The sequence below is a fragment of the Cervus canadensis genome, chromosome X (genome assembly GCF_019320065.1).
Source record: "Cervus canadensis isolate Bull #8, Minnesota chromosome X, ASM1932006v1, whole genome shotgun sequence".
NCBI lineage: Eukaryota > Metazoa > Chordata > Mammalia > Artiodactyla > Cervidae > Cervus > Cervus canadensis.
The window spans coordinates 137,384,750-137,412,143 of NC_057419.1; the positions used below are offsets into that span (position 1 = coordinate 137,384,750).

At 34.2% G+C, this 27,394-nt stretch overlaps 1 protein-coding gene and 1 non-coding gene across 6 annotated transcripts in view; both read right to left on the reverse strand.

Annotated features, from left to right (window-relative positions):
- COL4A5 (collagen type IV alpha 5 chain) overlaps positions 1 to 27,394 on the reverse strand; it is a 240,450-nt gene that overhangs the window by 18,381 nt on the left and 194,675 nt on the right. For 2 of the 5 annotated variants that reach the window (XM_043459098.1, XM_043459097.1), the window contains 9 exons: positions 26,525 to 26,614; positions 25,818 to 25,957; positions 13,001 to 13,127; positions 9,866 to 9,946; positions 9,134 to 9,232; positions 8,550 to 8,600; positions 7,052 to 7,237; positions 5,314 to 5,322; positions 950 to 958 (listed from right to left, as the gene is read on the reverse strand). In XM_043459098.1, the coding sequence (XP_043315033.1) occupies positions 950 to 958; positions 5,314 to 5,322; positions 7,052 to 7,237; positions 8,550 to 8,600; positions 9,134 to 9,232; positions 9,866 to 9,946; positions 13,001 to 13,127; positions 25,818 to 25,957; positions 26,525 to 26,614 (792 nt within the window). The remainder of the gene's footprint in view (positions 1 to 949; positions 959 to 5,313; positions 5,323 to 7,051; positions 7,238 to 8,549; positions 8,601 to 9,133; positions 9,233 to 9,865; positions 9,947 to 13,000; positions 13,128 to 25,817; positions 25,958 to 26,524; positions 26,615 to 27,394) is intronic. The other 3 variants (XM_043459101.1, XM_043459100.1, XM_043459099.1) reach the window with 2 other exon arrangements.
- Positions 16,428 to 16,638, reverse strand: LOC122436249. Its single transcript, XR_006267987.1, has one exon. It is a non-coding gene; the product is annotated as a small nucleolar RNA U3 (small nucleolar RNA).

Here is a 27,394-nt window from a genome sequence, read left to right on the forward strand (position 1 = left end):
GTACAACAATCATTTATCTTTAAACAGTTTAAATCATAGAGTCACCCTAGCCCAGCAACCAGATAGACACTCTCAGAAATTCCCTTTCCAATCATAAAGAAAAGGTTGGGTATTTTCAATTTAAACAACTAAAAACAATTATTGAGTTCAAACTCCTTGGTAGGGTTTTCTGAGAAAAATTGTTACCTTCTTCCATAATGTGTAATTTAGACTAGAAATCAGGTAGCAAATCAGATTATTAAGAGAAAAGTAAACTATCTGTGAATCAATCTACCAGTGACTAGAGTAAGATTAAGAGGAGGAAAAAAAGGAACATTTTATTCTTCTCTCCCCAATCTGAAAAGTAATCAGAACACTTATTTGGGGAATAAAAAAAGTAGGCATGTTTTGGGTATTGTTCTGTTTGCAATTAAAAGGAAATTTAGGTAAATTTACATGTTATTGATTCAGACCTATTGTTCCGGCGTCTCTCAAATTTAAATTACTGGTTTGCTAATAACACAAGGGGCATGTAAGTTTTATTTATAACAATACTCAACAGTTACCCTCTTTCATTATTGAAAATAGCCATGAAAACACAGCTCTGATCAATCTCAGGCAAAAAAAAAAATTCAAGAAAATAAAATCAATACACAGAGGTTACAAATGGGTCAGATGCCTGCCTAAATAATGCATCTTAAATATAAAAATAAGTGTATTTCCATTTAAATTTTAACATGTTTCTATGTATGAATTATCTATTATAAATAGTTGAAACCACAAAGACCTAATGTCATTTCAAACTTGATTATAAACCAGTCACACTACCTTCACCAAAATGTTAAATACCAGAGCACGTAGTATTTGAGGATAACAGCACTCTTCAATGACTTCTGAATGATAGCAAAAAAAAGTGCATTTCTCTTGTCACACATACAAAGCATTAAAAAAAAAAATTGACCAGTCTAACCTTGAAAACCTGGGAAGATCAGAGTTCACCAAAGCCCAAAGATCGATGTTAGCAGTATCAGACATCACACAGTACAAAATAAGATTATGAGTTAGAAGTGGTTCACATTATAGCACAAGTTAAACAATAATTCTCTTTGCCAGCATTTCTTACACCTACAGCGTAATCAGTATGCAAACAGAACCATACAGGAGTATAGAGAGCCAAATATTTTAAAATAGAGCTTATTCTATGAAATAAGCTGCTAGTTTTCATTAATTCAAATGAAATGCTACAATGGCTTTCCAAAAGTTAGAACCTCAAAATATGAAAGTTGGAAAGGGAGTACCACTTCATTGATAGCCTTCTATTCCTTTGGGTAAAACTTTTGCGTAAAAGTTTATCTTGGCCTCTGCCATTCTTTAGTAAACACACAAGGTGCAAATATCTTGGTATAGGCAGACTGCTCCAAGGAGCTACAGTTAAAGACCTTACCAGGCAAATATACAAAGATCACAGATGACCTAACAGAGAAATTGAAACACAAATAAACAATGGTCATTACCAACTGTACTTCTGTTTGTCTTTTTTGAAAATCATTCCATGAAGACAGATCGTGATTTTTAAAAATAATCCATCAAGAAGCTTTCTTCTCTTGCATTATTACTTATAATATACTCAAAGAGAAAAAGCCAATATATGTTTGCTTATCATTTAACTTGAAAACTAAGAGTAGAATTTTCCAAAGTTGTGAAGACCATCACTGAAGGGCCCTTCAAAATATTTTGGCATGCAATATCCCACCCCAAACTATAGAAAATATCACATTTACTTTATATTATTTGATGTACATATTAAATTAGACTATTAACTATTAAAAGAAGGATCATTAAAGAGATAAAAAGCCTACAAACAGGACAACTCTTGGTTGATGTTAATTGACTATAAACCCAATTTCCTTTTCTTACAAGTCTTGCTATGATTTATAGGCATTGACGTTTGCAGAGAGAATAAATTGTACTAGCATACTGAATCCTAGAAATTAGAAGACTGAGGATTTATTCTTAGCTCTACTACTTATATCTATGAGATTCTGGGCAATTCGATCTCTCTGAGCTTGTTTTCTCACCCACACAGTGGGAATAGTGTTGTCTACCCTAATCTCCTTCAGAGTTGTTTTAAAGATCAAATACATTTTAAAAATGTTGACCTTCTATGTGCAAGATGACATAGGGAACACAAAGATCAGCTAGACCCAAACTCTGCCTTCAAGGAGCATGATATAAATGATGGCATGTCATATAAATATAAAACATTACTATACCAAGTAATAAGAGTAATAAGCCTCTTAAAGCATTTGACAACTTGAAATCCAGGAGGCCAAAAAATCAACCTTTGTTTGCTTAAGTGGTTTCTAAATCACATACAGCAAACTGACTTTGCTGTATCACATACAGCAAACAACACTTTGAGCAGAGTCTGGCAACACTATTAGGTAGATAAATTAGAATTTCTACTTAAGATAATTCAGAGTTTGAGTAAAGACATTTTACATATGTGTTTGCTACAGAAGGACCAAAATAAGAACTCTAAGAAAAATATGTCATTGAAATATATGATATTTCAGTCTAAGTAACAAGGAAAACTTCAGATCATATCATAGCAAAACTTCTAAGACTTTAATTTCTAAAAGGTAACATTTTAATGAGTTATATGCCAAGTCAATTTCGTACATGAGTTCCTAAATTAATTATTTCTCAAATGACCTAACAAAGTTTAACTGAAAAACAAAATAAAACAAAAAAATCTCTTATATATAAGTAGTAATAATTAAAGATAAACTAATGAATTGATTGGTAAATTTTAAATCCAGTTTCCACTCAGGGTTGCAGTCTTCAATTGGTGCAAAGAAGAGAATACTACAGATACCAGGTTCCAATAACTATGTAATTTAGAGTACATCTTGTAAATAAGTTGTCAAATCAGTTTTAAACTAATGTGGCTACTTTGCTTTTTTTCCTCTGAATATATTCTAGGGCCTTGGAAGAAAACAATCCTATAGCTGACAGTAAAGTCTGGAAGTGATCAAGGCAGCAACTTCTATGCAAGTCAGACAGGGGAGGACTCAAAATTACTTCAAAGTATACCCTAGTCTTCTCTTTATCTTGGCAATAGCTAAATAGCATGCATTTGTCTTAATCTTTTTGATGACATCCTTTTAGGAAAACACAAGAAACAGTTAGTAGGGGTTGATGGAGATTTAGAGTTAACAGAAAACAAAAAAAGCAAAGGCAAAGCCCAGTCTGCTATGCTAAGAGTCTCCTAAAATGGCAGAAGCAGCTTTGTTCAATCAGTTATTATATTTATAACTAGAATAAGAGGCCAGATCATAAGCATCAAGCTATGTAACTGTCTGTGTGGAAAGATGATACGTGACACTTAACTAAGTACTGGGGAACCCCAAGTCAGATTTCCTGCTATGCCAGTAACTAACAATATGACCTTAAGCAAGCTTATTCACTTCTTTGGGCCTTAGTTTTCTCATCTGTGACTAAACTTTAGACAGATAGATTACCCTGAGCCCTCTTCTCAATTAGACCTTACTCCTTGGGCCCTGTCCTTGGTCTGTTGAGTCCACTTTTAGCAAGAATCTTGCTAAGTCAGTTTAGGGTGAGTTTCCCCCACCCCTACCCTCGATATCTGATCAAGTTCCTTATCCTTAATGTCTAAGTCCTTAGACTGCCTTTAGCAAGACTCTAGCAAGACTTTGGCAAGACTGCAAGGACCCTAATAGGCCTTAGACTACCTTTGGTGAGAACTCTAATAGGCCAGTTTAGCAAGAATCTGTTTACCTTGATGTCTCCTTTTAGGAATTTTTCATCCACTGAGTCTGCTGCTGCTGCTAAGTCACTTCAGTCCTGTCCGACTCTATGTGACCCCATAGACGGCAGCCCACCAGGCTCCCCGTCCCTGGGACTCTCCAGGCAAGAACACTGGAGTGGGTTGCCATTTCCTTCTCCAATGCATGAAAGTGAAAAGTGAAAGTGAAGTCGCTCAGTCGTGTCCGATTCTTCGCGACCCCATGGACTGCAGCCCACCAGGCTCCTCTGTCCATGGGATTTTCCAGGCAAGAGTGCTGGAGTGGGCTGCCAGTTGACTATAAATCCCCATATGACCTTGTTGTACTCGGACCTGAGCTCAGTCTCTCTTTCCTATTGCAATAGTCTTTCCCCTAATGTAATAGTCTTGAATAAAACCTGTCTTTCTATCATTAGCCAGTATCTAGTGAGTATCTGTTTGACTAATGTAAAACTTAGGTCCTTCTGGAGTGATACTATATGGTTATATGAAATAATGGGTTTGTGGGGTAGTAATAAATCAGGGAATCAATTCAGATAGAGATAGACTGCTTCCTAAAAAGCATCTTGAAAAAGTATAAATTTTACAATAATAAGAAGAGAAAATTTCCTGCCATTCTCAGTAGCTAGAACTCAGGATTATACTTTTTCCCCTTTTAGCTGCTCCTCAGAAATGTGAAAAGGGCTATTTATCCTGAATAATAAACACATTCAGATATTTGTGATTCTTTTTACTTCTGATTAGGTGAAAATCTTTTAATATGAATCAGCAATTTTCTAATGGGCAGCTCTTGGTAACTATTCCTAGGTATGTACTGTTTATATGTATAGGATGAAAATAAGATTAAGAGGTTTCTAATCTTTGCTGGTTACACTAAATGTTTTTTTTTTACTCTGTGCCTATTAGTCCATTTACATAGTAGCAGAATTTAGAACTTTGGGACAAACAAAAATGTGAAGGTGGGATGGTTTGAAAAGTTGCAAGAGGTATGGTTCATCAAGAATTGCATATTTGCAGGATCTGATAATACATATTATTGTTTAAAAATATCTTTTTGAAGAATAATTTAATTAATATTAGCAGATATGAAGCAAAAATAGGAAATACACAGTAAGTGTAAAATAGTATACAATGTAGTTTTGAATACTATAAATTTCCAACTAAAAAAACATAAATATATAAATTTTAAAATAATAAATCAGCTTTTCTAAGTAGGTTACTTTGAGTTATTCCAATAGAAAAACTGGACTGCACAAATTCCTAACAACTTTCAGAGATAGACCAACATGTAAGAACTGAATTGGCATATATGCTCTTAAAATATATTCAAATACTTGAAAACATTAGATACAGGTGTATATATACCTATATATACACATACACATACATATGTGTATATAAATAATATACACATACACATACATATGTGTATATAAATAATATACACATACATACAAATATATATATAAATAAAAGAAAAAGTTTCATATTTCATGCAGATACTACTTTGGAGTTAAGGAGCTAACCTGTAGGACCTGGATAGGGATCAAAGTTCACCAAGGCCCAATGTCATCATTAACAAAAAGGAAAAATATCAAAATTGTTAGAAATATCAAGAAACTAAAGCATTACACTAATTTTTTTCAAGTTAAACTTTAATTCAATAAAAGAATACTCTGCAAGTTTATATTCATGCATCTGTATATAAACCAAATTATCACCACTTCACATCAACATTAAAATAAAAACAGCACATGTGACATATTTTGAAAGGCCAAAAATCATTCTTATAATAATCATTACTATAAGTGCAGACAATAACAATCAATTCTCAGAGCAACTGGGTTTAGAATTCCATTTTAATTTGTAGTTTATGAACATGTTGAAAGGTTACAAATACTCATCAGATGTGTGTTCTTCTGACTACTTTTGTTATTATTTCTTTTAGAAATGGTAATTTAAAAAAAACTTTTATGACTGATGTCTTTATGTTGACATATTTCAAAATAATTTTCAACACTGAACTCCATTACTGATAATAAATAGTCACAGTGCTGATTAAAATACTAAAAAGGAGAATAGTTTGGTTTATTTGATTTATTACATGCATAACCAAGCAAGATATTCGTGTCAATGCTTTATATTACATGCAAGAGAATTAACATAGCTGAGAGCTTCACTGATTTTCTTCAATAGTAAAGCAAAGTAAAACTTTAAATAATACCTTCTATAAATAGTCAGATCAGATAAAATCTGGTTTTGAAAATGATCTTCTGAACAAGGTATGTGATCCCATTGATTCATGTTTTTACAGAATATCTTATTAAAACTGACTGCCTGCAATCACTTCAGAGTTTATGGAAATTTGCACTTTTAAATACATTATAAAAATGAGTCAGAGACCTTCAAAGGATAAAAAGGCAATTTTTTTGTTTCTTTAATTTTACATTTATCTTACTTTAAAAAATCAATGAGGGCCAAATTTTCAATAATTAGAAATTAAAAAAACTGAATATTAAGTCTCAAGTATCTATTAATAATCTATCTCCAGTGATTGGGCTCAGCGACATTAATCCAGAATGAAAATGAGCGTTTCCAAACTTAGTAAACTGAAATGAAACAGCACAAACACAAAAGGAAAAGTGAACATTGGATGCAAAACTGAGACTATTAGAGCAGTTAACACAAGACAAATGAGGTATAGACATGAAGCTGGTATGAAGAGATCACTATTCGATTTAATCATGCTGTGATGTTGAAGATAAATTTGATTGCCTAGCTCCTAGAGAAGATAACAATTTTTTATTGTGCTTAGTGACATGTGCTGATCATATGACAGAACCATAGCAACATTTTTGGTTTGGACCACAAGCATCTATTGGGTGATCACTAAAATGATTTCTGTGATAACATGCTGAGAAGCTCACATTAAAAACGCAGCTGGCATTTTGCTGTCAGGTTATCAGTATAGTTTTTTTTTTTCCCTCAGTATAGCTTTATGTTGAATAAAAAAACTAATAAATTCACTATTTCCTTTTTTTCCTCCAAGTTGGTTTGTTTTAGTTCAACTTTAAGTAAATGATGAAATACATTACTGAAAAGAATTATTAGATGCCATGGAAATGGATGGAGCCAGGAATAAAACAAGCTATTTCTTTTTAAGAAGTTCTTTGGATTGCAGATTTTAATGTCCTAAAGACTGAATAACCTGCCAGCAAAAATGGACTAATAAATAGACCATTCCCCTACCACTCATGTACATACCTGGTCTCCCAGGAGGACCTTGGGGTCCAGGGCTGCCTTTAGGGCCTTCCAGAGCTGGACCTGGAGAACCAGGAGGGCCTGGGGGACCCTGCAGACCAGGGAAACCATGAAAGCCTGGTTCACCCTTTGGACCTGGAAGGCCAGGGTTTCCTGGAATGCCAGGTAATCCTTCATCACCCTTTTGACCTATGAAAGCAAAGTCATGTTATGGAACATATTAAATGATACTGAATACTAATTAGGCTTGCCTGTAAGACTAAAGCTACTCCCACTATTAGAAAAAATAATGGAATTTACTAAGGTCATTTCTACCTCCTACCAAATCCCCAACCCATCCAGAAAACCCATTTTTTCTATTAGGTTTATCTGTTATCAGAACTATTTGTTAGAGTATGTATAGAAATATAGAAACAATAATAAGTTGCATTCTAAAATATATCCTTTGTGTTAGGAGATACAGCAATGATCACATGACCAGCAGTTAGGAGGAGAAAAAAACAAAAGCATAAAATATTTACAAGAATAGGTTAGAGATAGCTAGAGGAAATTCCTAACACAAAATATTTTTTAAAAAGTATTTCTTTTAACTGGAAGCTAATTACTTTACAATATTGTGGTGGTTTTGCCATACATTGACATGAATCAGCCATGGGTGTACAGGTGTCCCCCCATCTGTTCTGAGACAAATTTTTGAGACCATTGAAAGATATGGCTCTTCAATGGTTGCTGTGTGTCCCCAAAGACCATTCCAGCCAAGATTTAGAATCACAATCTAGACAAACTGTTTTCAACAGTTTTTCTATACCACTGACATGTCGGAGAGCAATATAACAGTTGTACATTAGAGTAATAATTTTTATGTTGGATTCATAAATGGAATACAGGAATTTCTAAGTGATCTATGTGTGGTTTGAAAAAATCCTCCATAAATAGCTTATGGTCATTTCAGAACATAAAAATACATATCTGTACACATTTAGTCATTTAATTAACTACTTGGGGCTTACAATGAGAGTAAAAACAAATGAGGGAGGTAGATGTGTGTGCACACATACCACCCAAGATGCAAGATGTAAATTAAAATGGAGTTTTCAATAGGCATTTTATGATTGGTACAGATTTCTACAGTTTACTTATATTATCTTGGTTTTGGTTTCCATGGGGAGAAAAAAGTATTTTTCTTCTGGCTAAAAGAGTTTTTAAAAAATTACTGAAAAAAAGAAAAACTTATTGAAACCTAACTCTTCCTACAATTTTTCTTTCTTTATCATTTCCTTAACATTTATTTATGAGGTTAATGAGATATCTGTATATAAATTTTCTTAATGGTGCATTTTTTATAGTACAATAGCTTATACTAAGTTGCTAATTAAGAAATGCTTTAAGATATTACTCTAGCTTTGAGTTGTCCTGGGTTGTATGTGGAGATGAAAAAATAAGTGTACTGGAGAATATTATCTTTTTACTGACTGATTTAACACGCTTTATTAAAGTTTACCAGAAAGTCCTGGAAGTCCAGGGGGTCCTGGGATTCCAAAGCCTGGTTGACCTGTCAGAACATAAACCCAAAACTTTCAAACAGATAATAATAACTGAAATAAGAAGAAATTATTTTTGGATCATTTAGGTTTTTAGCAAGTGCTGCAATGTATATCATATGAAACATGGAGAAGACTTATTTCCAACATCGAACTACAATTTGAACATGAAAAAAAATCATATAAACTTATATTCTATTTGTGATGAGTATTAAGTATATTTTTAAATATACATATCATATATATGTATATATAGGGAGATTGCATGGTGAAAGAAGGTCATCCAGAGTAGTTAAAAAAAAGCTAGGTAGCTTCTTGACATGAACAATTGAGCAATAAAAGATTATGGAGTTTTTCATAAGAGGGAGGCAACGTGATTCAATAAATGTGAGGTAATATTCTCAGGAAGAAGGTAATTAGGAAGGGAGAAGTGTATAGTAGCTTAGAGGATAAGGAAGAATTTCACTATGGGTACATAAGGACAAAAGTTACAGTAGACAAGGAAGAAATTAGAAAATTAAGGACAATTAAAAAAATATAGTACCTGGTTCACCCTTCTGTCCAGCTGGTCCAGGAATGCCATCTTGACCTGGTTTGCCTTTTTCACCTGGAGGCCCTGGTGGCCCAGGACGACCTCCACCACCTAAAGAACAGAGTACAGAAGGTTATACTTTTCTTCTCAATTTCCTTTTTCTCCTATATTCCCAATTCTTTTACTTTTAGCCTCAAATAATTCTAGCCAAAAGACACACAGTGTCTCTAGGACATTTCTTTAAGTCATGAAACCTCGTGGAAAAGAAATAAAGGATAATGAGAATAAGGAACTGTTTTATCATCCACTCAGTATTCAAACTCACTTTCTCATATAACCTACCTTTAGAATATGTAAAAAAGCAAGGTGTGTGTGTGGGGGGGATGAAAGTGGGGTGAATTATAGGTCTCCTACGGGGCCAAAAGGAGTGATTTGCTTTAGAACAGTAAACAAGCAAAACTACACTTTGCCATTCTAAAATAATGAGAGCTTCCATCTACTATCAAAGGATACCTGAAATAACTCTCCTTGGAAAAAGTGAGCCTGAAAAATAAGGTCCCATAATAATAATTTTAAGCAACTGTTACTAAGAATTGTTCATTTTGTATCTAACAAGTGGTATGCAGTGAATGATCAGCATGTTTGTCTTGAAAACGCTCACAGCTCCCAGAAATGATTTGACTTTCCAAAAATGAATAAAGCTTTAATTTTATAGCATAGCAAACTCTTAGTTTTCATTCTTACCTACAGGACCAGGTTCTCCTGGAAGGCCAGGGTTCCCAGGAGGACCATTAATACCTTTTGGTCCAGGAAGGCCTGGGGTTCCTAGAGTAAAAAGCTCAATTTAATGATAAAGAAAAACTGCATTGCTTTGAGAGCTACAATTCAAAGTTACAATTTAGAATGTTAGCATAGAAACAGTGAAGAATAGAAAGAAAACCCCCAAATATACTGGTGCTTGCTTGATGATTTAAGAATAATTTTAAGTTTTATATTGATTTATTCAGAGGCTGGCATTATTATATATTCATAATAAAAATAATTACCATCATATTATACTGGTAGAGTTAACTGGTAGGATTCTATTGTATGGATATATCAAACTTTTAAAAATCCATTCATGAAAAAAAAAAATCCATTCATGTACTGTTGAACATTTGGGTTGTTGTCAGGTTTTAGCTATTATGAACACTATTCTATTTATGGAAACCTGGTCTACTTAGCTATTATGAGTAATGCTTCTATAAATATCTCTGCACTGGTAATTTTGTAGACACAAGTCTTAATTTATCTTTGGATAAATACTTAGATGGGGTGAAACTGCTGAGTCAGAGAATAGCTATATGCTCTGATTTATAAACAAACAACAATATTTGGGAATCCCAGCTGCTCCAGGTTCTTATATAACATATACTGATCCAATTGTTTTAATAATAGCCATTCTGAGCAGAAATGTAATACTACTTCATTGTGGTTTTAATTTGCATTTCTCATATTGCTAATAATATTGATCACTTTTGCATGTGTTTATTTGACATTCGTCTTATCTTCTTTTGTGAAATATCTGTTCCAAGTTTTCCTCATTTAAAAAAAGTGGTCTGCATGTCTTATTATTATTGAGTTGCAGAAGTTCTTTATATATCCCAGATATTAGTCATTTATGAGATATATGTTTTGCAAGTATTTTCTCCTAATGTGTAGCTTCCCTATTCATTTTTTAATTGTGTCTTTTGATGATCAGAAGAAGAACTCAGTTTCTTTTTTTCTTTTTATTATTATTATTTTTTCATTTATTTTTATTAGTTGGAGGCTAATTACTTTACAATATTGTAGTGATTTTTGCCATACATTGACATGAATCAGTTTCTTTAAAATAAAAAAACAGTGTGGAGAAATTGGACATTTGTATGAAAAAAAAATGAACCTTGACCCATAATCACATGATAAAACTATTTTTATTTACGACAGACCATAAACTTAAATATCAAACCTAAACACTGAAAGCTATAGAAAAAATTAGAATAGTTCCATAAACCTGAGTAGGCAAATATTTCTTAAATAAGATACAAAAAGCACTAACCATGAAAGAATAGTAAGAAATTAGACTTTAAAATGTAGAAGGAAATGGCAATCCATTCCAGTATTCTTGCCTGGAGAATCCCATGGACAGAGGAGCCTGTCTACAGTCCATGGGGTTGCAAACAGTCGGACACAACTGAGTGACTAAACAACAACAAGAAGACTTAAAAAAAAGAAATTGGACTTTATTAAAAGTAACATCACATAACAGCATTAAGAGTGAAAGGCAAATTTGCAACAGAATCTATTTGTAATACATGTATCTGACAAAGGATTCATATCCAGAATATATAAAGAACTGCTCTGAATCAATGCCAAAAAAAGACAAATAACTCATTAAATAAGAGCAAAAGGACTTAGAGCAGGCTCTTCATAAAAATGCTACCCAAATGGCCAATAAGTATATGAAAAGGTGTTTAATATTATTGTTCATTAGGAAAATGTAAGTTTAAATTTCATTGGGATACCTCTATATACTGACCAAAATTGCTAAAATTAAAAAGACTGACAATATCAAATGAGGTAAGGATACAGACAGCTGGACATTTCGCAGTACAAAGTACTAACCACTATATGATCATGGCAAGCCACCAGGAACTACCTGTAGACATTCATACGTTGCAGGTGGGACTCTAAGGCATAAAACCACTTTGGAAAACTGACACCATCTACTAAACTTAAATGTACACCTACTTTGTGATTCAGTACTTCTAACACATAAATTTTTGTGTGAGAGAAATGAGTATGTAGCCCCCCCAAAACATGTTAAAGAATATTAATAGCAACTTTTTTCTTAGTAGTTCCACACTAGAAACAACCCAAAAGTCCATCAAGAAGAGAATAGGTAATTGATTATGGTTTATTTCTTCAATGGAATATTATGGAGCAATGATTAAAAAACCAAACTGCTGACAGGCAACAAGATAACTTTACCTTACATACATAATGATGAGTGAAAGAAGCTAGACACAAAGATATATACTATATGATTCCATTAATGTGAATTTCAAAAACAGGTAAAGTTAATTGATAGTGATAGAAGTTATAGTAGTAGTTACCTGAGAGAGGGAGGTTCACTGTGAAGGGGCATAGGTAAATTTCATGGGGTAAGAGAATTGTTTTATACCTGGATATGTGTGGTGGGTACATGAATATATATATACATATATGTAAATATTCATCTATTGTCTTGTACATTTTACTGTGTCTAGGCTATACTTTAATAAAAAGGTTAAGGAAAAGATAATCAAAGACCCACTCCATCCATGCCACAGTGCAATCCAAAAAACAAAAAATAGACACAAACATAAACAGAGCAGATACTTTAACAAACAAGTTCAGATCACCTACTTGATTATAGTGCTAAGACCCTTTGCTTGTGCAACTCAGTCCTTATCATTTGAATAAACTGTATAATTGTTCTACCAACAGCTACCCACTGAGGACAACACCCTAAGAGAATCAGCAGCAGGCTACAGAATGGTAGTATACATTATCACCTACAAAAATAGTAAGGCCTCTTAACTGACTTGTGGCTAGCAGTTAGACTCAAAAATGCTCCACCAGTCTCTCTGCCCACAGAATATTGTGCTGCTGAATTGTTAATGCCCATTCTCATTTTCTATGGAAAGAAATTTGGGCAAAAATAGAAAAGTAAAAGAGAGAGTCCGAGATTGCATTGCTGGTCAGTAGCTGGTTGGGAAATAGAACAGAGGTCTGTCAACTAAGACGTTGCTTTATGACATAGATTAGAGTAAATGAGGAAGGAGAGAAAGAAGCATTTAAGAAAAGTAGTATTACCAGGAAATCCAGGAAGGCCTGGTTGTCCTTTTGCTCCAGGGGTCCCCGGTAATCCAGGCAAACCAGTTTCTCCCATAGAACCTTTGATACCAGGGTTCCCTGGGTATCCAGGCAGACCAGGTTCACCCTAAAAATATGAATAAAAAGATAAAACTGAAGTCTCTACATGATTTGGATTATATAACAACATAAAATTATTCATAGAGCTTTTACTGGATGTCAGGTATTCTGCTAAGTGCTTTACATAAATTGCTTCATTTAATCATCAAAACAGCCCTTTGAGTTAGGCTTTATCAGCTCCATTTAGAAATGAGAAAATTGAAATCTTGGAGAAACTCAAGTGCCTAAGGTCTCTGGTAAGTAGCAGAATTGGGATTCGAACCAAGGTCTGTCAGATTCCAGATCTCATGCTATTCCCATGAAATGTAGATGCATTATTCTCTTTAATACTAACAACTCTATAAGAAAGATACTATTATCCCCATTTTACAGTGATGTAGCTAATAAGTGGTGGAATCCGAATTTGGGTCCAGGTAGCTTGATTTCAAAAACTGTGATCATCATCCCTAGCATGCTACAATGAAGTTAATTGCTTACAATAAGCGTGCCAAATAATAACCACAGTAGGTTCTATTGTAAAAGAGAAATTTCATCTTCACATGAAGAAGTCTATGAATTCTTCACTAGACATCTCAAATCCCCATTTCTTCCATGAAAACTTCCAGGACAAAGACAGCTTACCTTAAAAATTAGGGTAGGTTCTTATTCCATTATGCTTATAATGGTTTCACATATGAATGTCTTGACTCTTCAACTACACTGAAAACTTCTTTGTGGTCAGAGATAATTCATATATAGCCACTTTTGCTCAACAAATATTTGCATTGTTTTCTTCTAATAAAGCCTTAGAAGAATTCATATCCATTTTCACAATTAAAACAATTTTTCCCAATAACAATGAGAATATATATGATAACACTAAATCTACCGTGGTGTTTCCTGCTCTGCTCATGAGGACTGTGACCTGTCCAACAAAGTATTCAACATCACCTACTGAATATTTCCTTCTTCATTTAGTGCTTATGCTTGTCTAGGTGCATAAGATCATCTATTTGTGACTCAAATGTTTCCACATTATGTTAAAAGCTTTTTAAATGAATGACTTTTCTCCTTACGTCCTATTTTTTAAAAAGTTAACAATCTTGGACTTGGAATACATGTACTTTTGTCTGAACACTTATAAATCAAACATGTGGCACATTTTTACACACATAATAGGTATACAATTAAAGTTTGGATTGAACTGGTTCCATCTTAGGTATTTATACAAAAAGCTTTGAATAAAGAATCATAATTCTTATTATTCATGAACCAATGATATTTATATATCAAAATTAAAAAAAAACAAGAAGAAAATAACATTATCTGCTAGTGGTAAACATGCAAGGCAGTAGACAAACTTTTGATTATTTATAATAAAGTATGTTAAATTCTACAAAAAAAAACCCACATTGCAATTTCAACCAGTACTTGTTTCCTAATACAGTTCTTATCACCCTATGGCCTTACTCCTTCAAACCAAATAAATTGTAAAAAAAAAAAAGTAAATATTTCACTAGAATTTCTGAAAAGGACTAAAATTTTCTAGCTTAAGTTTCATCTAAGCTTTTATTATTTATACACTTGCAGAAAAAAAAATGAGTTTCAAAAAAAAAGATATGTAAGATGTGAAAAAGAAGAGAGCACTCAGAAAATCAACAAACTGGCCAAGAATCCTGTAAATCATTCTGAGAAGGGAAACTTCTAGTCTATGTAATACTCTCAGCAAAAGCTAGGCATGATTTAAATATTCTTAAACAATAAGTATCTACATTTATTCTAATATCAAGCTTTGATATAATTCTAAAATTTAGATATAATTGACATATTAGTTTCAGGTGTACTACATAATGATTCAGTATTCATATATATTATAAAATGATCATCATGGTAAGTTCAGTTAATACTAATCACCATACATAGTTTTACAATTTTTGTTCTTGTGATGAAAAGTGATGAAAAGTTTTAAACAATTTTGAATATACAGTACAGAATTATTAACTATAGTCACCATGCTGTATATTATATCCCCATCACTTAATTATTTTATTGCTAGAGGTTTGTACTTGTTAACCCCTTTCATCTATTTCACCCACCTTCACCCACCCCTGCCTCTAGCAACCACCAATATATTCTCTGTACCCATGAACTTGGTTTTTGTTTGTTTTATTGTTTTGATTTTGCTTATTTGGTTTTAGATTCCACATATAAATGATATCATATGGTATTTGTCTTTGACTTATTTCATTTAGGATAATATCCTCAAGGTCCATCTAAGTTATCACAAATAGCAAGATTTCATTCTTTTTTATACACTACTTCTTTATCCATTTATCTGCCAGTGGACATTTAGGTTGCTTCCACAGCTTGGCTATTGTACATAATACTGCAATGAACAGAGGAATGCAAATATCTTTTCCAGTTATTCTCTGGATAAATACCCAGAAAGTGAGCTGCTGGATCATATTGTATAGTTCTATTTTTAACTTTATGAGGAACATTGATAGTGTTTACCATAGTGGCTGCACATATTTACAGTCCCACCAACAGTGTGCAAGAGTTCCTTTTCTCCACATCTTTGCCAGCACTTGTTTTTTTTTTTTTTATAATAATCATTCAAAAAGGTATGAGGTGATATCTCATTATGACTTTGATTTGCATTTTCCTGATGATTAGTGATACTGAGAACCTTTACATGTACTTGTTGACCATAGGTATGCCTTTTTCGAAAAAATGTCTTCAAATTCTCTGCTCATTATTTAATCAGATTGGTTTTTTGTTATTGAGTTATTTGAGTTCTTGTCTTTATATATTTTGGATACTAACCTCTAATCAAATATATGACTTGCAATTTTTTTTTCCATTTAGTAGCTTGTCTTTTCATTTTGTTGGTTTCCTTTCCTGTGCAGAACTATTTTAGTTTGATGTAATCCCACTAGTTTATTTCTTCTTGATTTTGTTGCCTTTGCTCTGGTGTCCAGTTAAAAAGCTCATTGCCAAGACCAGTGTCAAGGAGTTTACTATCTGTGTTTTCTTTTAGTTTTATGGTCTCAGGTCTTATGTTCAAATCTTTGATGTACTTTGAGTTGATTTTTGTGTATGATGTAAGATAGTGCTCCAGTTTCTTCCTTTTTTTTTTTTTGCATGTGGCTGTCCAATTCTCCCAACACCATTTATTGAAGAGACTGTCCCTTCTCCACTGTATAATCTTGGCTTCTTTGTTATAAGTTAATTGATCATACATGCTTGAGTCTATTTCTGGGACATCTATTCTGCTCCATTGATCTATGTGTCCATTTTGTGTGAATTCCATACTGTTTGTTTTGTTTCAGCTCAGACAACATTCTTTCCCTCTTACTCTCCTAAAGGAAGAGAACAATCATCAAGGACTAATGGCAGTTGCAGAAGCAACACCAAGAGCTGGCTTCATATTCAGGAGAGACTGCTATGCCTCCTCTTTGTGGTTTTGGGTAGTCCACACATTCAGAGAGACTTCTCTAGTAACAAACTACAGAAATGAGCCTTGAAAGTATAGTCTTCATCCTGTTTTGATTATTATAGGCTTGAAATATAGTTTGAAATCAGGGAGTATGATGTCTCCAGTTTTGTACATTTTTCTATTGCTTTGGCTATTTTGGGGGCTTCCCACATAGCTCAGTCAGTAAAGAATCTGCCTGCAATGCTGGAGACCTGGGTTCGATTCCTGGGTTGGGAAGATCCCCTGGAAAAGGAAATGGCAACCCACCCCAGTATTCTTGCCTGGAGAATCCCATGGACAGAGAAACCTGGCAGTCTACAGTCCATGGGGTTGCAAGAGTGAACATGACTTAATGCTGTCTTTGGCTATTTTGGGGTCTTCTATGATTTCATACAAATTTTAGGATTGCTTGTTCTATTTTGTGAAAAATGTCATTGGAATTTTATAGGGATTGCAGTGAATCTATAGATTGCTTTGGTAGAATGGACATTTAAACAATATTATTTTTTCCAATCCATAAGCATGGAATATCTTTATTTTGTTTGTGTCTTCTTCAATTTCTTTCATCAGTGTCTTACAGTTTTCAGTGGACAGTTCCCTTTGTTAAATTTATCCCTAGATCTTTTATTCTTTTTGATGCAGTGATAAATGGAATTGTTTTCTTAAGTTTTCTTTCTGCTAGTTTGATTAGTGTATAGAAACACAACAGATTTTTAAAATACTTATTTTGCATCCTACAAATTGAATTTGTTTATTCTAATAGTTTTTTGATTTTTAAATATATAATATGTCATTTGCAAATAGGAACAGTTTTACTTCTTCCTTTTCTATTTGATTGCTTACTTCTTTTCCTGGCCTAATTGCTCTGGCTAGGACTTCCAATGCTATGTCGAGTAAAAGCGCAAGGGTGGGCATCCTTGCTTGTTCCTAATCTCAGAGGAAAAGTTTCCAAGTTTTCACCACTGAGAATGATGCTGGTTGTGGGCTTATCTTGTATGGCCTTTATTATGCTGAGGTATGTTCCCTATATACCTACTTTGTTGAGTTGTTTTTTTTTTAATCATATGTGGGTGTTGCATTTTTCAAATGCTTTTCTGCATCTATTGTGAGGATCATATGACTTTTACCCTTCATTTTGTTAATGTAGTGTATCATATTGCTTGATTTACAGAAGTTGAGCCATCCTTGCACCTCTGGAATAAATTCCTCTCAATAATGGTATATGATCCTTTTAATGCATTGGAGTTTGGTTTACTAATATTTTATTGAGGATTTTTTCATCTATGTTTACTAGTGTAATTTTCTCTTTTGTGGCCTCCTTGTGTGATTTTGGTATCAGGGTAATGCTGGCTTCACAAAATTAATTTGGAAATGTTCCTTTGTCCTCTATTTTTGGGGAAGAGTTTGAGAAGGATTGGTATCAATTCGTCTTTAAACTTTTGGTAGAACTCAACAATGACACTATCTGGTTCTAGACTTTTGTTTGTTGGGAGCTTTGATATAACTGAAAATGGAATATATATCATCCCTGGTGAGTCAAATTTAACACTGTGAAACTAACAAATATAGTAGCACTGTAAGACTAGAAAGCCATTTTTTAAAACTTTTAATTGGAGGATAATTATTTTACATAATGTGTTGGTTTCTGCCACACATTAACATGAATCAGCCATAGGTATACATATGTCCCCTCCCTCTTGAACCTTCCTCCCACACCATCCTACCTCTCACAGAGCACCCGATTTGAGCTCCCTGCATACTATAGCAAATTCCCACTGCCTATCTGTTTTACATATGGTAATGTATATGTTTCCATGCTACTCTCTCAATTAATCCCACCCTGTCCTTCTCCCACTGTGTCCACAAGTCTGTTTTCTATGTCTGCATCTCCACTGCTGCTCTGCAAATAGGCTCATCAGTACCATCTTACTAGATTTCATATATATGCATCAATATACAATATTTGTTTTTCTCTTACTGACTTACTTCACTCTGGATAACAGGCTCTAGGTTCATCCAGCTCATTAGAACAGACTCAAATGTGTGTTTTTATGGTTAATATTCCATTGTGTATATGTACCACAACTTTTTCATCCATTCATCTGTCAGTGGACATCTAGGCTGTTTCCATGCCTGAGCTATTGTAAATAGTGTTGCAATGAACACTGGGGTACATGTGTCTCTTTCATTTGTAGTTTTCTCAGGGTATATATATGCCCAGTGAATGTGATTGTTGGGTCATGTGGTTCTATTCTTAGGTTTTTTTTTTAAGGAAATCTCCATACTGTTCTCCATAGTAGTTATATCATTTTACATTCCCACCAACAGTGCAAGAGGGTTCCCTTTTCCCACACCCTCTCCAGCACTTATTGTTTGTAGATTTTTTGATGATGGCCATTCTGACTGGTGTGAGGTGACACCTCATTGTAGCTTTGATTTGCATTTCTCTAATAATGAGCAGTGTTGAGCATATTTTCTATTGTTTTTTAGCCATCTGTATGTCTTCTTTGGAGAAATGTCTGTTTAGGTCTTCTGCTCATTTTTTGATTGGTTTGTTTTCCTGATGTTGAGCTGTATGAGCTGCTTATATATTCTGGAGATTAATCCTTTGCCAGTTGTTTCTATTGCAATTATTTTCTCCCATTCTGAGGGTTGTCTTTTCATCTTGTTTGCTATTTCCTTTGCTGTGCAAAAGCTTTTAAGTTTAATTAAGTCCCACTGGTTTATTTTTATTTCCATTTCTCTAGGAGGTGGGTCAAAGAGGATCTTGCTGTGATGTATGTCATAGAGTGTACTGCCTGTTTTCCTCTAAGAGCTTTATAGTTTCTGGCCTTACATTTAAGTCTTTAACCCAATTTGAGGGTTTTTTTTGGTGTATGATGTTAGGAAGTTATCTAGTTTCATTCTTTTACATGTTGTCCAGTTTTCCCAGCACCACTTATTGAAGAGGGTGTACAGATGGAGAGATATATCATGTTCTTGGAATGGAAGAATCAATATTGTGATGATGACTGTACTATCCAAGTAATCTACAGATTCAGTGCAATCCCTATCAAACTAACAATGGTATTTTTCACAGAACTAAAACAAAAAAATTCAAAGTTTGTATGCAAACACAAAAGACCCCAAAGAGTCAAAGCAATCTTGAGAAAGAAAAATGGAGCTGGAGGAAGCAACTTTCCTGACTTCAGATTGTACTACAAAGCTATCCTCAAGACAGTATGGTACTGGCACAAAAACAGAAATATAGACCAATGGAAGAAGAAAGCAAGCCCAGAGATAAACTCACACAACAATGAGTACCTTATTTTTGACAAAGGAGGCAAGAACATACAATAGAATGCTTTTTAACAAGCCTGAAACTAGAACTGTTTTCAAGATCACTGTACTGTATAACAGGCAGTCCATGTAGAAATACTTGTCAGTTTGATAACTTTTCGGCTTTTAAAATTCAAATTGGTAAACTAAGAGCGTTTGGATCATAGTCATTCTCTACTATCTCTTAATAACAGGATCTCCCTTCCAATCCATGCAATAACTTAAGACATGGAATAAAATATCACGCTGACCTCAATATACAAAATAGAAGACATCAAAGTTGGTGAAATAGCTAATACTGTTTGTTATTGTGTTCTATTATAATATTGAAGAAGTGCTGTCAGTAGGTGAAAAAAAAACCAGGATGAGTTGAAAATATTTGGTGAGAAAGGGTAAAAACCATACTTTGTTTTATGGTGAGAAGAGTATCACAACAGTAGTCCAATCATTTGGAAGCTGTGGTTCCCACATAATTATTAAATTTTTAGAGTTCAATTTATATTTGGAGATTAAAGATACCATGAACCAAGCCATACATAGGTTCCTCTTTAGTTAGGAAATATTAATGATAGGGATACTAAAGAGTGAATGCAGAGATACTCTTAGCTAACATTTTACTAAATGATGTAGCAAAGGCAGTATAAAATAGTATCTTTAAGCCTGCATGCTACTTACCTCTTCCAGGTAGTGACATTTTAAGCTAATGGGGGAAAATTGATAAATAATGGCTCAAAGTTGCTTGAGCAGGCCAAAACATGGTACATGGGATTCAAAATACATGTTAAAGTGATGAACTTAGAGAAAAGGTGAGGAACTCAGAGAAAAATATTATGAACTGTTTGTAACACAATAGGCCCTATAGTATCCTTTACCACCCAAGGAAGAGAAAATCTTTAGTAACTGTAGGTCTATTCAGAAAATCTATTCTTTATCATTCAGCCTTGGTAAATTATATGTTTTTAGGAATTTGTCCATTTCAAAGTTATCCATTTTGTTTTTGTACACTTGTTCACAGTACTCTCATCTTTTTTATTTCTGTAAATTTAGCGGTGATGTGCCATCTTTCATTTCTAATTTTAAGTATGTGAGTCCTCTCTCTCTTAGCCAATCTAGCTCAATGTTTTTCAATTGTGTTTATCTTTTTGAAAGAACAACCTCTTGGTTTTCTTCATTTTCTCTATTGTTTTTAATCTCTACTGTATTTATTGCTGCTTTAATCTTTATTATTTCCTTCCTTCTACCAGTTTTGGGGTTGAGTTTGTTCTTTTTCTAGTTCCTGAAGGTATAATGCTAAATTCTGATTTAGGATCTTTCTTCTTCAATGCAAGCATTTACACTATAAATTTCCTTGTTAACATTACTTTTGCTGGCTTGTATAAGTTTTGGAATTTTGTGTTTTCACTTGTCTCAAGATGTTTTCTAATTTCACTTGTGTCTTCATCTTTGCCCCACTGGTTGTTAAGAGTATGTCCTTTAATTTCTACATATTTGTGAATTTTCCGGCTTTCCTTTTGCTGTTTACAATCTAATGTAATGAGAAAAGGATCTTTGTATGGTTCCAATGTTTTAAAATTTATTAAGACTTATTTTGTGGCTTAACATACGCTCTGTTCTGAAGAATGTTTCTTGTACACTTGAAAAAAAAATGTATACCCTGATGTTGTGAGATGGCCTGTTCTGATGATAGCCATTCCGGCTAGTGTGATATGATATCTCACTGTAGTTTTGATCTGCATTTCTCTAATAACTGGGGTGGCATGTTCTGTATAGGTCTGTTCGGCCTGACTGCCCATTTAAAAATTGGTCTACTTCCTTGTTGAATTAAGAGTTTTTAAAAAAATATATTCTAGATACAAATCTCTTCTCTGATATATCATTTGCAAATATTTTCTCCCTTTCCCTGGGTTGTCTTTTCACTTTTTGACATTATCATTTGCAGCACAATATTTTCAGTTCAGTTCAGTCGCTCAGTCGTGTCTGATACTTTACGACCCCATGAATCGCAGCACGCCAGGACTCCCTGTCCATCACCAACTCCCAGAGTCTACCCAAACTCATGTCCTTCGAGTCAGTGATGCCATCCAGTCATCTCATCCTCTGTCATCCCCTTCTCCTCCTGCCCCCAATCCCTCCCAGCATCAGGGTCTTTTCCAATGAGTCAACTTTTCGCATGAGTTGGCCAAAGTATTGGAGTTTCAGCTTCAGCATCAGTCCTTCCAAAGAACACCCAGGACTGATCTCCTTTAGGATGGACTGGTTGGATCTCCTTGCAGTCCAAGGGACTCTCAAGTGTCTTCTCCAACACCACAGTTCAAAAGCATCAATTCTTCAGCACTCAGCTTTCTTCACAGTCCAACTCTCACATCCATACATGACCACTGGGAAAACCATAGCCTTGACTAGACAGACCTTTGTTGGCAAAGTAATGTCTCTGCTTTTTAATATGCTATCTAGGTTGGTCATAACTTTCCTTCCAAGGAGTAAGCGTCTTTTAATTTCATGGCTGCAATCCCATCTGCAGTGATTTTGGAGCCCAAAAAAATTAAGTCTGACACTGTTTCCACTGTTTCCCCATCTATTTGCCATGAGGTGATGGGACCAGATGCCATGATCTTAGTTTTCTGAATGTTGAGCTTTAAGCCAACTTTTTTCACTCTCCTCTTTCACTTTCATCAAGAGGCTTTTTAGTTCCTCTTTACTTTCTGCCATAAGGGTGGTGTCATCTGCATATCTGAGGTTATTGATATTTCTCCTGGCAATCTTGATTCCAGCTTGTGCTTCTTCCAGCCCAGCGTTTCTCATGATGTTTTAACGTGGTTTAATTTATTTATTTTTCTTTAGTTGCTTGAGTGTTTGGTGCCATGTTTAAGAAATAATTATCCTAACCCAAGGTCATACAATATGTTTTCTTCTAAGATTTTCTGCTAGTCAATTTTGGCAAAAAATCTATCTAGGATTATGACAAGAATTGTTCTGAGTCTGTAGTATGATTAGATTTTAAGAAGGAGTAATGGAAGCTAGCAACATTATGCCACATTAAAAGAATATAGTCATTAAATATACGAGTTATAGAAATCTTAGATATTATCTAGTCCACCTCTCTCATCTCACAGACAAATATTGTGTATAGAATACTTTATAATTTATAAAGTGTTTTTTTAATCTAATTGAAACCTCACAATAACTCTGTGTAATAGGTTATATAATTCTTCTTTATATTTTACTGACAAAGTAATGAAGATAGAAAAGAATTAAGTGACTTACAAGGTCATTCAGACAGACTCGGGACTGATGCTTCTGCCTATAGATTCCCTGTCCAGGGTTTTCAGTGTACTTATATTAATTATGCTTTTTGACTAACAAGGACACTCTCTCATAAAGTGTGTCATTTGTAAAACTAAGTACCATCTGACCTTTTACCACTATCCTTACTTCTTAACAACTCACTAATTACAAAATTTTTTTCCTTATGCTTGACATCTCCTAATCATACTATCATGTTCCTGAAACTTTTATTCTACTCTTCTTTTAGAGTAATAGGCAGGAAGTCCTCATTTTGCTCAGTAGTATGGGACTACAAAAATGAAAATGCAAGATGAAACCATGTAACAAGATTTAAAAAAATCAATGGGAAAAACATGACCATTCTATGACCTTTAAAAGTTTTTCTCATAACATTAAAATCCTCTTCCTATCAGTTACATATATAAAGAGAGTCAAGTTCATATGTTGATCATTTAGTCTTCACCAGCTTTCTTGGCTGCACATCTAAAGTCTCTCAAATGGTGGCAATGTAAACATTCCTTTGGTTGGCTATTTTGTCTCTAATTACTATATTAGATATAAATTTCACTTCCAGTGTTATACCTTTCCTTTTTTAAACTGTACTTTCATCACTGTTGATCAGTTTTCTCTTTGATTATTCACTTTTGTTAAACTTCAAGTTGGTTGTCAATGAGAGACAGAGGCAACACACCTACATGCTTTGCTGTCAATGCATGATGGGAAAACAGATTCACAGTGACTAATTATTGACAGAATTTGAAAGAAGTGAAATGACTGCTCACTGATCATGATGCACAGTAGTTATTTACATAGTGGTTTAGGGACTGAAGACTAATATATTACGGTAACTTAAACCTGATCCGTATTGTTGTGGACTGATGTCATTTAACCAATCTGTGGTAAATTTGTCATGTCAGACTGTACAAAGCACAGACTGCCTGCATCTATTAGAACTGAGTGTAAAATCTTATTTTTTAAATGTGTCACCATTTTAAGATAAAATAATACCATCTGAAAGAAACAACAGAATACTTCAAATACAAGATTTCCTGGTTTTATCAACTCTGCAAGTATCCAAGCTTAGTGTAGAATTTGCTTATTGAAATATACTTGTAGGCTGCATAGAAAAACTAAGAGTTAGCCTCTTACTTACAGAGTTGAATACACTGTGGACACTGGCCAACTGAAACATGTTTTTCTGCTGTAATTTATTATAATTTCAGAGATGAGTTATTATGATCATTTTGGTTCTATTATAAGAATGCTAAAATTCTCTCAGTCTAGAAAAAATATGGATGAAAATATTTATAAAATTTTTAAATGAAATTTAAAATCAATAAGTACAGAATGGAGTTTGTAACAAATGGTTTTAAGTTATATGGATAATTTATTTGGGAAAAATATATAGTTCCTCACCTCACACAACATACAGAAAAGAAAAATTTAAACTCTATACTACTAATCTGTAATTAATAAGCAGAAATTTCTCTTGATTACTTCTTACAATAAGTTGATTGACTAGGCAATCAAAATATAGCCTTTTGTATACTATTAACAAGAAAATATCTTAAAAATATTATTCAATGAATTCTTATCTCAGTGAGAGCTTTCACTAATTCCACAATTACTTTTCTAGTACTCTCAAGTTTTGTGTTGTAACTGAATGATTGAACATCATTATGAGACAACATTTCACTGGGAGAAGACACTTGCAATGTATATATAATAGACAACGGACGCATCTTGGTTAGTTATAAAATACTTCTGCAAATTAACAGGAATTACTACTCTTTTACATGGAATTAAGCAGTTATCAAATATTTGAAAGTCCAGTGATTCTTAAACAAGTTCTAAATTTGATTCCTTGAGAAATAACACCAAAGTTTTCACACTGACTAGCGGCATAGACGGAGAAGGCAATGGCACCCCGCTCCAGTATTCTTGCCTAGAAAATCCCATGGACAGAGTAGCCTGGTAGGCTGCAGTCCATGGGGTCGCTAAGAGTTGGACACGACTGAGCGACTTCACTTTCACCTTTCACTTTCATGCATTGGAGAAGGAAATGGCAACCCACTCCATTGTTCTTGCCTGGAGAATCCCAGAGATGGGGGAGCCTGGTGGGCTGCCGTCTATGGGGTCACACAGAGTAAGACACGACTGAAACAACTTAGCAGCAGCAGCATGGAGGGCTATGTAAAACTGTTTTGGAGAACCACTTCATACATGCATTTAAGAATATTATTTCACTTTCATTAATTTTATAAGTTACTTTGCTTATAAGCCTCTTCATGTTAGTTAATAATAATATTAGGACAAAGACCAACAACTCCATCACTAAAAGGGAAAGGAAAACTAAAACTAGGCAGAAATATGCCTTTTAGTTACTGAAACATACTCAAACAGCAAGATAGAGAGAAAATAAAGAAATCAGAAAGATCCCCCCTTCATCCTTTTTTGGATTGGCTGCAAACTCTAAAACACATCTCCTTACAATATAAAAGAGAAAGAATGAATTTCTTGCCCAGAGATTCATGTCACACTATACTATATCACACTATAGTTTAAGGAAGATTTAGGAGCAAGCACAGTGTTAAAGAAAAATCATATCTGCTCAGGCATATACCTGAGTAGGATTACCTTTGGGCCAGGAAGACCTGGAATACCAATGCCTGAAACACCAGGATCACCTTTTTCTCCTTTCTGTCCAGGTAATCCTGGGGAGCCAGGTTGTCCAGGAACTCCAGGAGGTCCAAGAGACCCTTTTGCACCCTGGGGGCCTGTTAAAAACACATAACATGCAATCTTTTACAAAATATTGTATGGGATATATATAATGCACATGATCACACAAAAAGATTTTTAAAAAGAATTTCACAAAGTCTGATTTATATAATAAAGAGCTTTATAATCAGAATTGTATAAAAGCCTATTTTTAAAGGAAGTTTAAGTGAAAGGGAGTATGTGTTCATGCTAAGTCGCTTCAGTCATGTCAGTCTCTTTGTGACCCTATGAACTGTAACCCTCCAGGTTCTTGTGTCCATGGGATTCTCCAGGCAAGAACACTGAAAAAATAAATAAATTAATTAAAAAAAAAAAAAAGAACACTGGAGTGGGTTGGAAGGGGGTATAGTTGGAGAAAAAATGTAAGTTTGTGAATTCTTTCTAAAGTTCTGTCTCTTAATTCCCACTTCAAATACTTGTGTAATGAGAGAGCTCTACCCACTGATTGCCTTAGATATCACCTCAGTTTGACTCTGTCAACAACAGTTTCTTTTCTGATAACAAAGATAGTCAACCATCTTCCATTAATGGAACTAAATATTTGGGAAATTTTCATCACTCACCTGGAAAACCCATATCACCCATGCTTCCTTTAAGTCCAGGAGGTCCTGTAAGTCCTGGCATTCCAGGGAGGCCAGGGTTACCCTTGGGACCTAGAAAAGTCAAATTGCTTAAAATTAAGACAAGTCAGCAATACTATGGTTGCTTGGTTTCCTGGAATGGGTCTTAATTAAAATGAAAGCATGAGACTGAATGGACCAAATATTAATATATGATAAAGTTTCACAAATCTAACTGGACATTAGACAGGCAAAAGTTATCAAGAAATCTCCTTAGGAACATATTACAATATAATCACAGCAACAGAGGGCTCCCAATACACATTTATTTTAAAATGCAAGAATCTTGTGTCTTGCCCTAAAACTACTCCAATTACCTGAAGTCTTATTTGTTGTACACATATAACTATCACCAGGACATCTTGATTCTTGCCCTAAAACTATTCCAACCACCTGAAGTCTTATTTGTCATATGTGTATAACTACCTTACTATATTTATCACAGATAAATTCAATTTAAAGAGAGTCTTTTAAAAAGATTCAGAAGCTTTCCCATTGAAAGCCTTATCATGTGCAACCAGAAGAGGAAAGTGGTAACCTGTCATGATACATACACCTTTGGCACATTAAGCCAGGGATAGGTAAGAGTTGATGGAGAAGTACCGGACTATCTTCCCCCATGGCTACTGCGTTCATCATGACTGCTGTGTTTGCATTCTTCCCAGAGTTTAGATACTTCAGTTCTGTGGTGTCCCCTAGGTATTTTCCAAGGACTACAATGTTGCCTTCAACATTATTTGCTTTTATTTTTTCTTTCACACTGTCTTCTCACTCAGGAAAGAGAATGCAAAGTATATGAAAGATAGATAAGGA